Source organism: Kwoniella pini, chromosome 2 (genome assembly GCF_000512605.2).
Source record: "Kwoniella pini CBS 10737 chromosome 2, complete sequence".
NCBI lineage: Eukaryota > Fungi > Basidiomycota > Tremellomycetes > Tremellales > Cryptococcaceae > Kwoniella > Kwoniella pini.
In genome coordinates this window covers 938,694-949,009 of record NC_091717.1, presented here as the reverse complement: position 1 = coordinate 949,009, position 10,316 = coordinate 938,694, and the positions used below count along the sequence as shown (strand labels likewise).

The 10,316-nt window shown below is 45.8% G+C and overlaps 2 protein-coding genes across 2 annotated transcripts; both read left to right on the top strand.

Annotated features, from left to right (window-relative positions):
* Nucleotides 1–379: 379 nt before the first annotated feature.
* On the top strand, nucleotides 380–3,656 carry I206_101674 (uncharacterized protein; the record flags this gene model as incomplete). Its single annotated transcript, XM_070202435.1, has 12 exons — nucleotides 380–829; nucleotides 906–993; nucleotides 1,053–1,172; nucleotides 1,240–1,313; nucleotides 1,365–1,635; nucleotides 1,690–2,214; nucleotides 2,277–2,566; nucleotides 2,626–2,665; nucleotides 2,732–2,815; nucleotides 2,866–3,158; nucleotides 3,232–3,564; nucleotides 3,630–3,656. 12 exons carry the CDS (start codon nucleotides 380–382, stop codon nucleotides 3,654–3,656), a joined length of 2,595 nt encoding a protein of 864 aa, XP_070058536.1.
* Nucleotides 3,657–4,549: 893 nt separating this feature from the next.
* Nucleotides 4,550–10,255, top strand: I206_101673 (uncharacterized protein; the record flags this gene model as incomplete). The annotated part of the gene is made up of 19 exons (XM_019158063.1): nucleotides 4,550–5,000; nucleotides 5,072–5,225; nucleotides 5,292–5,477; nucleotides 5,530–5,691; nucleotides 5,769–6,299; nucleotides 6,360–6,520; nucleotides 6,581–6,663; nucleotides 6,719–6,774; nucleotides 6,833–6,951; nucleotides 7,012–7,408; nucleotides 7,471–7,556; nucleotides 7,615–8,229; nucleotides 8,293–8,921; nucleotides 8,981–9,061; nucleotides 9,128–9,278; nucleotides 9,341–9,572; nucleotides 9,639–9,689; nucleotides 9,746–10,000; nucleotides 10,072–10,255. 19 exons carry the CDS (start codon nucleotides 4,550–4,552, stop codon nucleotides 10,253–10,255), a joined length of 4,584 nt encoding a protein of 1,527 aa, XP_019008676.1.
* Between the last annotated feature and the right edge of the window lie 61 nt (nucleotides 10,256–10,316).

The following is a 10,316-nucleotide window of genomic DNA, read 5'->3' as shown; positions in this document are numbered from 1 at the left end:
GGAGAGACATATTATTTGTAACGCGGTCCGGGAGGAGTGTCAGCAGCCGACCTTGTGTTCGCGCTTGCGGAGTTTCTTACTAGCTCTATAGGTGCTTACTCGGGCTCAGACCATGCTCAATCCGATACCAAACTCACTCAAATGCATTGGCGAGATGAAAAGCACTATTTGGGTCGTTCAGCAAAGAAGAAACTCATTACGTAATTGATTGTTCATCCACGTGTTTGACGCGTCTTGATTTAAGAAGTCAACAAAAACAAATCCCAAATATCCCAATCATTACGAGTGAAACAAACAGGCTTAATTGTCCGTTCTTTCCTTATGATTGCTGCTTGTCCGCATAAATACTCATAGACCATTCTGTAGACTACTGTCAAAAATGCCGACAGCGGTCGCATCACCATCATCGATAATAACAAACCCACGCTCGAGGACCGTATCGAAGAAACACTCTGGATCTACGCCTGTGTCCCCAGCAGATTCTCCTCTTCAGCCATCAAGAATAATCAACGCTCCGAATAAATCATCGAGCCTTTCGATGTCCGTCAATGATGATGCAGCCGAGAAAGCAAAGAGGAGGAAGTCAGCGCATTTCGGTGACCTTGCTGCTGGAGCAGGGGAACATAAAGAACGTCCCAATAATGGAATCAACGGGAGTGGGAAAAGAACCGTATCTGCACTTGCTGTGCAACAAGCCGCTTCAGGTGGTCAAAGTATGGCACAGAGAAGGGCAAAACGTTTGTCTGCCGTCGAACCTGCTGCACCCGTTGTCAGCATGGAAGTCATGAATACCAATTTTGAGGAATGGATGAAATTAGCCACCGATAATGTGAGTTGTCGAGTCGCATCATTTAACGCGTCATTGCAGGTTTCAAGTGTGGGATGGCTTATCTCTGTTGACTCAGAAAATCAACGCAAATAATTCCTGGAATTTTGCTCTGATCGACTATTTTGCGGATCTGACGCTGCTACGGAATGGTCCTGATGACCAAAGTGAGTTTGGGTTTGCGACAAGTAGGTTGTATAGCCTTGCTAATTCCAGGCATCTTCAGGTATCAATTTTCAAAAAGCATCTTGTACACTGGACGGATGCATCAAAATTTACACTTCACGAGTAGACAGTGTAGCGACGGAAACCGGGAAATTGCTGAGCGGTCTGGCAGGAGGTGGAGGTAAATTCACACACATTCATCTGATTACGGAATTCAGAGAGCAGGCTAAATTACTTGACGCGAACAGGGGGCGATGATGCAGACGGTGAAGATGCCGATGGTGATGATGAAGAGGGAGGGGAGCCGAAAGCCACTCGTAAAGTCAGTAGATCAAATCATCTTACCAGGTCCTCACCTAACATACATTCATAGACTACAAGCCGTTCTGAAGCAACTTTAGCTAAATCCTTTGCTCAACTACAAGTCAAAAAATTCGACCTGGAATTCACAGTGGACCCGTTGTTCAAGAAGACTTGCGCCGATTTCGATGAAGGAGGAGCCATGGGCTTGCTCATGAATCACCTCGGAGTTGACGGTAAAGGAAGAGTAGTATTCGATGCTGGAGATGCTGGTGCAGATGAAGACGACGAAGACGATGAGGATGATCAATATGAAGAGATGGTCGATTTAGAAAAGCTGAGAGGCAAGTCCACCATCTCTAGTCGAACCAGTCAGCTAACCTCCTATGAGTTTTTAGAGTTTGTGCCATCGGTAGAAGCTGTCCAAGACCTATACATTTCAGACACACTGCAATCCTTCAAATTCTCGTCCGATCCTGATTCCGCCCCCGACTTCGCAACTCTCTTTGGTCTGAAAGATTCTTATAATGACGACGAAACTCGATCAGCATTTGACCCAGATGATCAAGATTTTTCCCCTCAGCCTACAGGTGATGGTGCAGTTCATGATTTCTTCGGTGACGAAGATTTCGATGTGGGGCCTTCAGGTGGATTCGACGACGGTGCATCTATGGCGGGAGACGACATGGAAGCTCAAGAGGCTTACAGTGGGGCGGGAATGGGTGGATCTTTAGCCATGGCGGCTCCCGGTGAACATCTAGGACCGTTCGACCCGCGTCGCCAAGCTGGTCCAGGAGAATTAGTCATGGCATTTGGAGCTGGTGATGATGATGCGGAAGGGATGTTTGATTACTTTGATAAGGGTTTCGGAAAAGCCTGGGCCGGTGCAGACCATTGGAAATTGCGTAAAGTTACCAGGCGAGGTCAGTGCCGAGTTCCTGTATACCTACCTTGCTTGCCTTTGCTGACACCCTCCTGTGGACAGATGGAGCAGCCACAGCAGCCGCGTCTACAGCTCCAACCAAAACAGCTCGAGCGGCAAAGACACCTTTCGCAATCGATTTCGCGTCCGCATCGACAGCAGCTACTTCTTCAAAGACACTTTTCGCTCCGGCTTCTAAGTCGTCTATCACACTGCCATGCAATCGAGCTTCATCATCTAAAGCAAATAAAAGGACCTCGGCTGTAAAACGCAGGGAAGAATGGCTGTTGCCTGATGATATGCATTTCAGCAGTAGACAGTTGCTTAGGTTATTCCTAAAGCCTAAATTCTCGGTGAGTGGGCGTCCGGTCCGTTACGTACAATGGAAATGCGCTAATCAGACCATATGTAGCTGCGAATGAGGAAGAATGGTACTGCCCCGCGTCTGATCGGTGAGTCGCGCTATTTTCGCCCACCCGGTAAGAGGGGTGTTGCGCTGATCTCATACTGAATTGCAGAAAACGCCAATGGCGAAATTGACGAGAACTTCTGGGCGCAAGCAGCTGCTGATCGAGCAGATGGAGGTTTGGATGAAGGCATGGGTGAGTGCGATAACTTGAACCGCCAAGCGTACGCTAACACGTATTACCAGATGTGGACTCTCAACCTGCACCATTTGAATCTCAATTCTTCCATGATGATGTGGATGACGCCTATGTGGACGACGCTCTTGACGCTGTGGATCCTAACAATATGTATGACCCGAACGACGCCGATGATCTGCTTCAGGGTTCCCAAAATATTGAGCTTAAGAAGAGTCGACCTGAGAATGTGAATTTCGCCAAGAAAGCAAAGAGAGTTGATGTAAAGAGACTTAAGGACGATATCTGGACTGGTTTGAGGAGTCTCGTTCCGGCAGAAAAAGATGACTCTGAGGATGAAGTCGTGAGTACTAGAGGCTGATCTTGCTGGGACGGTTTGCTTCCTTTCCATGAGAAGACTAACTTTGTGAAAACAGGATACGCCAAAGACACCTGATGAAACGGAACAAGTCAAGACATTCGACAATATCATCACATCCCTTCGATCATCGTATCCCTCAGACAAGATGTCCGAAGTATCAACTTCATTCTGTTTCATTTGTCTATTACATTTAGCGAATGAAGAAGGTCTCAAGATTGAGACTGCCCGATATGACGGGAAAGACGATGAAGATGTAGGATGTCAAGGCTACGTAGAGGAATATGAAGGAGATGGCGTACCTTTAGGCGGTGGTAAGGGCAAGAATCTGGACGAAGGAGACAGAAAAGACAGGATAGTTGGGGAATTACAAGCCTTGAAGGTGTATAAGGTGATCCATGACGTTTGCTATTGATTGACTGATTGCCAGGAGCTGACATCATCACTTTCTGAAAGGACCATACCGCTGGTAGAGCGGCATAGGCGATAAACCGCATCTCTCAATCAATCTAAACGAAGAACGTAACGGGTGTATGGGATATATCTACCGTGGGATCGCAATTCATGTATCATCAACGACTATGCTTTGACAATTTGGGTACTTATGCTTTGGGCTGCGCTTCCGTAAAACTTGTAAGCACAAGTTCGTGGAGCAGTCTTGGCTTCGTTGCCGACGACATGACGTGTATCTAGCAAACAGACTGCAGCATCTACATTGTTGTTCTCATCATGACCGACAGTCAGTATATCTACGGATGCAAATCTCCCTGGCAACGGAATGTTGTTCGGATAATTCATCAAAATCGATCAAAAAAAAAAGCCACAGGAACATGCATGGCACCGATAGCCTTAACGGACTAGTAGTATTTGTGATTTGTACGAGATTTGACGGGCGCCGCGAGCATACTTGGAACTCTCCTAACAATTTGATCCCGTAACTCCACAAGGGCGATCATTATGTCAGCAGGATTTTAATGTTCCGGATTTTTGAGTGTGATTTGAGTTGCTTGTTTACGTTATTTCCGAAAACGTCAGACTGATACGATGTTTTTACTTCTTTGAGCGATAAAATCAAACGGCCCCCGTTGAGTACCAAGATGTTTGATCGTATCCAGATTCGTCACAAACAATTGTTAAGGTTTCTCTAAGTCGGGCGATGATTACAAGATGTCTACGAGGTCAACAATGGCAAAGACGGATGGTGGAGCTCTCGATGCGGAAAACTGTATAAAACACTCGAATGCACAGGAATGAAGGACTATCCTTTACCCAACTGCTTACAATTCAATTACTTGACTCCGTCGTACTTCTGAACACTTACTCACGCATCCATCACTGATAAAGCAGAGCGGATCTTAAATTGATCTCCAAGCACTATGGCCTTTGTCTCGACGGGTTTACCACAGAACTATGATCGACAATCGCAATATGCTGGTGCGGGACTAGGTAGAGTCGTTTCTCACTCGCAGTATACAGAAGAGACGCGGGAGGAAACTCTTCCTGCACCTACTCAAGAACATGTACATCAACATATTGGCCATTTGGCCCGACAAATGTCGCGTACTTCAGCCATAAGTCATCCTCAATATACCCGTCAAGCTGAGACTGATATAGACGAAGAAGGGAGTCAAGCTCAAACATTAGGTCCGGATGAAGGCAATCCGTTCAAATATGAGGAAGGTAGTGATCTTGATCCATTTTCAAGCGAATTTGATTCCAAAAAATGGACAAGAGGTTTCATGAGGGCCATGCAGGGTAGTGGGCCACACAGAAGATCAGGTATAGCTTTTAGGGATTTAGCTGTACATGGATATGGATCTGACGCAGGTTGGTTCATTGTAATTCTCGCTAGGCGGATATCCTATCATGTACTAAACAAAAATCTTAACATTCCATAGACTATCAAAAGACTGTGTCAAACATGCCTCTGGCCGGTCTGGGCACATTGAGGGATTTAATTGGTAATAGGAAACGAAAAGTGCAAATCCTGAAGAGCATGGACGGTTACCTTGAAGCTGGAGAGATGTTGGTTGTATTGGGCCCACCAGGAAGGTCAGTTCGATGCTTCTATCGGCTATTCAGGTCAGGGTGTCATGCTGATGTCCATGCGGTGCTTAGTGGTTGTACGACTATGCTTAAAACAATAGCAGGAGAGATGAATGGTATCTATCTTGACGAGTCATCCCAGCTGAATTACCGAGGTATCACTCCGAAGCAGATGTACAAGCAATTCCGAGGAGAAGCTATATACACAGCGGAAGTTGATGTCCACTTCCCTAAACTCACTGTTGGCGATACCCTTGCGTAAGTCATGGGACCAATTGCTGTATAATGGGGCTGATTTGGTCTATCATAGGTTCGCTGCTGAAGCTCGATGTCCTCGCACGCCACCAAACGGACTAACGCAAAAGGAATTTGCCACGACTATGAGAGATGTGGTCATGTCAATTTTCGGTATTTCCCATACTGTAAATTCGATCGTCGGTAACGATTTCGTGCGAGGGGTATCTGGTGGAGAGTGAGTATCATCTCCACTTGCTACAGGCCACTTGCTACAGGTCTCGTATCGAATCCAGACTGACGGAAATATCTTAGACGAAAGCGAGTCACCATTGCCGAAGCAGCTTTAGCTGGAGCACCCTTACAATGCTGGGACAATTCTACTCGTGGACTCGATTCCGCCAATGCTATTGAATTTTGTAAATCGCTGCGAATCAATGCGGATTACCTCGATGTCTCATCGGTAGTAGCTATCTACCAGGCACCTCAATCAGCGTACGATGTCTTCGACAAGGTTTCTGTCCTGTATGAAGGTGAACAGATTTTCTTTGGTAAAACTACAGAAGCCAAGCAGTTCTTTGTGAATATGGGATTCGAATGCCCGGAACAGCAGACAACCCCGGACTTCCTTACATCCCTGACGAGTCCCTCTGAACGAAAAGCTAGACCGGGATTCGAAAACAAAGTACCTCGACTTCCGGAGGAATTCGTGCAAGCTTGGAAAGCCTCGCCTGAGTATCAAACTTTATTAGGTGAGGTTGTGTCCTTTGAACAGAGACATCCAGTAAATGGCGAGAGATACGAAGAATTCCTCGCTTCAAGAAGAGCGCAACAATCCAAGCACCTGTATGTGACTTTACTCCCCTCTTCGTGTGAAAATGGAGACTGATTTCATTCTTCGCTTAGCCGACCAAAATCACCGTATACATTGTCTTTCGGTGGTCAAGTCAAATTGTGCCTTCGTCGAGGTTTCCAGCGACTCAAGGCAGATCCAAGTTTGACCCTGACCGCCTTGTTCGGTAATACTATCATGGCTCTGATTATCTCCTCCATTTTCTACAACCTTCGTGAGTTTCTGAGGTCGTGGCCTATGCAATCTTGAGTAACTGATGTTTCTCGGGTCTCAGCTTCGGATACCAGTAGTTTTTATAGTCGTGGCGCGTTGATCTTCTTCGCAATCCTTATGAGTGCATTTAGTTCGGCCCTCGAGGTGAGTCGCCTACCTTCATTCCAACAATTCCACCGTGACCTGATAATCGCTGCAGATTTTGATTCTATACGCCCAACGAGCTATTGTGGAAAAACATGCTCAATATGCCTTGTAAGCCTTCATAAGACGGAGCGAAATGTTGTCCGATGTTGATGATTCGAGGAAATAGCTACCATCCGTCAGCGGAAGCTGTGGCGTCAGCGTTGACCGACATGCCATACAAGATCACGAATTCTATCGTATTCAACTTGGTCCTCTATTTCATGTCTAATCTTCGGAGAGAGCCAGGTATATCAGACTTCTGCGGATCTGATGACGTTAGCGAATGCTGATAGTGCTATTCTTCAGGGGCATTCTTCTTCTTTTTGTTGATCAGTTTCTCCTGTACCATGGTCATGTCAATGGTTTTTCGATCCATCGCCTCTTTGTCTCGAACACTCACACAAGCACTAGCCCCTGCAGCCATTCTGATCCTGGGGCTTGTTATATATACCGGTTTCGCCATCAACGTGAACTACATGCACGGATGGGCAAGATGGATCAACTATATCGACCCAATCGCGTATGGCTTTGAATCACTCATGATAAATGAATTTCACGGTCGAGATTACGCATGTTCAGCTGTAGTTCCGACAGGACCCTCTTACACAGGAGCCACAGGTACCGAGATTGTGTGCTCAACAATCGGCTCTCAACCCGGGTCTTTGGTTGTCAACGGAGATGCTTACATCAACGGTGCTTACCAGTGAGTTTCACGAATCCCTCTGATTGGAGCAGAATAGTCACGCTAAACTCTGCACCGCTTAGATACTACCACGCCCACAAATGGAGAAATTTTGGTATCCTTATAGCATTCTTCTTGTTTTTCACTGCTGTATATATGGCTGCTACTGGTAAGTAGACCCATGGCATATTACGAAATGTATACTGCTGACCCCTGATGTATCATAGAGCTGATCAGTGCAAAGAAGTCAAAAGGTGAAATCCTTATCTATCCTCGAGGCAAAGTGCCCAAATCGCTACAGACGCACGGATCGGGTGATGCGGAGGCTCAGTCTGATGGTAAAGGCAATAAATTAGCCAAGCAAACCACTGGTGCGGAACGAGCGGATGCAGGCGGTATAATCCAACGTCAAACGGCTATCTTCTCATGGAAGAACGTAGTCTACGATATCAAGATCAAAGGTGAAACTCGTCGGATTTTAGATCATGTAGACGGATGGGTCAAACCTGGCACCCTCACCGCTTTGATGGGTGTGTCTGGAGCTGGTAAAACTACCCTTCTGGATGTATTGGCCACTCGAGTAACTATGGGAGTTGTTACCGGAGAAATGCTTGTTGATGGCAGACAACGCGATGTTTCCTTCCAACGTAAAACAGGTTATGTCCAACAACAAGATCTTCATTTGGAAACCACTACCGTCAGAGAGGCTTTAGAATTTAGCGCCCTACTTCGTCAACCAAAACACGTCTCCAAGCAAGAGAAGCTTGAATATGTGGAGGAAGTACTCAAGCTGTTGGAGATGGACGCTTATGCTGATGCAGTCGTTGGTGTTCCTGGTACTGGTCAGTGGGATCCATCATACCCTGCTACATTCATTCGCTAATTTTGCGTCGCTTGAAATACAGGTCTTAACGTCGAACAGCGAAAGCGACTTACTATCGGTGTTGAGCTAGTTGCCAAACCTGCTCTACTCTTGTTTTTGGACGAACCAACATCCGGTCTCGATTCTCAAACTTCATGGAACATTCTGCAACTGCTGAAGAAATTACAAGAACACGGCCAGGCTATCTTATGTACTATTCACCAGCCTTCAGCTATGTTATTTGAGCAATTCGATCGATTATTGTTCCTAGCCAAAGGAGGAAAAACGGTATATTACGGTCAAGTTGGTAAACAATCTAAGATTCTAATTGATTATTTCGTCCGAAATGGCGCACCAGATTGTCCTCCGGGCGAAAACCCCGCAGAATGGATGCTATCTGCTATAGGCGCTGCACCTGGTAGTCATACAAAAGTGGATTGGCATCAAGCTTGGCTGAATTCTCCTGAACGTGTCGAAGTTCGTCAAGAGCTGGATAGGATAAAACAATTATCAAATGCCCCTACGGAAAACTCGAATGAAGACAAAACAGCTTATGCTGAGTTCGCCGCTCCATTGACTACACAATTCAGATTGGTCCTTACAAGAGTACTACAGCAACATTGGAGAACTCCATCCTATATCTGGGCTAAAGCTACGTTATGCATCGCTTGTGTAAGTCCACTCTTTCTCGTTGACAAATAAGTCTGGCCAATCTGATCGAGCCATGATAGTCCCTCTTCATTGGCTTTTCTTTCTATAGATCTGGTACTTCTCAGCAAGGCTTGCAAAACCAATTATTCTCGGTCTTCATGGTAAGTCGATGATTACAGATCTGCCGTGCAACCTCTGCTGGGGAGGCTGATTGTATTCTGGGACAGCTCTTCACAATCTTCGGTCAATTGGTTCAACAGATGATGCCGCACTTTGTCACGCAACGAAGTCTGTATGAAGTCCGAGAACGACCATCTAAAGTATATTCCTGGAAGGTGTTCATCCTGACTCAGCTTACCGCCGAAATTCCATGGTCTTGTGAGTTATTCCTGCCTTTCTCCTGATTTCAACTTCGATCGCTAAAGCAATAACACAAACAGTTATAATGGGAATCGCCGTATTCTTCTGCTGGTATTATCCTATCGGATATTACAGAAACGCCATACCTACCAACGCTGTCCATCTACGAGGGGCCTTAATGTGGCTATATGTGGAAACATTCTTACTCTTCACTTCGACTTTCTCAACTATGATTGTGGCAGGTATTGAAACCGCTGAGACGGCTGGTAACATCGCGAATCTTTTGTTCAGTCTTACATTGGTGTTCTGCGGGTACGTCACGAAAAACGGCTAGTATCTGGGTCGTTTCGAAGCTTGCTAACATTTATCTGGCTTTAGTGTATTAGTACCGGGTGATTCTTTGCCTCGTTTCTGGATTTTCATGTACAGGTGAGCGATCTGATGCTTTTGTATTGCGAAACGCACTAATCAGATACATTGTTCAGGGTGTCTCCTTTCACTTATTTAGTCGAAGGGATGTTGAGTGTAGCAGTAGCCAATACAGAGATCATTTGCGCCGCCAATGAGTTCCTTAAATTCACACCTACAGCAGGAAATACATGTGGACAATATATGGAAGATTATATTTCAACTGCAGGGGGTTATTTACTGGATCCAAACGCCACAAGCGAATGCTCTTTCTGTTCCACTCGATCCACTAATACTTTCTTATCTGGTTTCGGTCTTTCTTATACTCACAGGTAAGTGATTAGACACCATTTCCATCAGAATTACAGTGTTGATCGCTCAATGATTTGTCGTCCCTTCTTAGGTGGAGAGATTTCGGTATCATGTTCGCTTATATCTTTTTCAACATTGTCGCTGCGGTCGGAATTTATTGGCTTGCCAGAGTACCGAAGAACTCAGGTAAAGAACAAAGCTCTCAGGACGAACCTACTCAAACGTCCAATGAGAAGCAGGTTACCGCATCAGAGCATTCCGCCTCCACACCTTGATCAGACTCTTACGCTCTTCCATCAACACAATTAGAAATATAAAATGACTGTTCCATAGTAA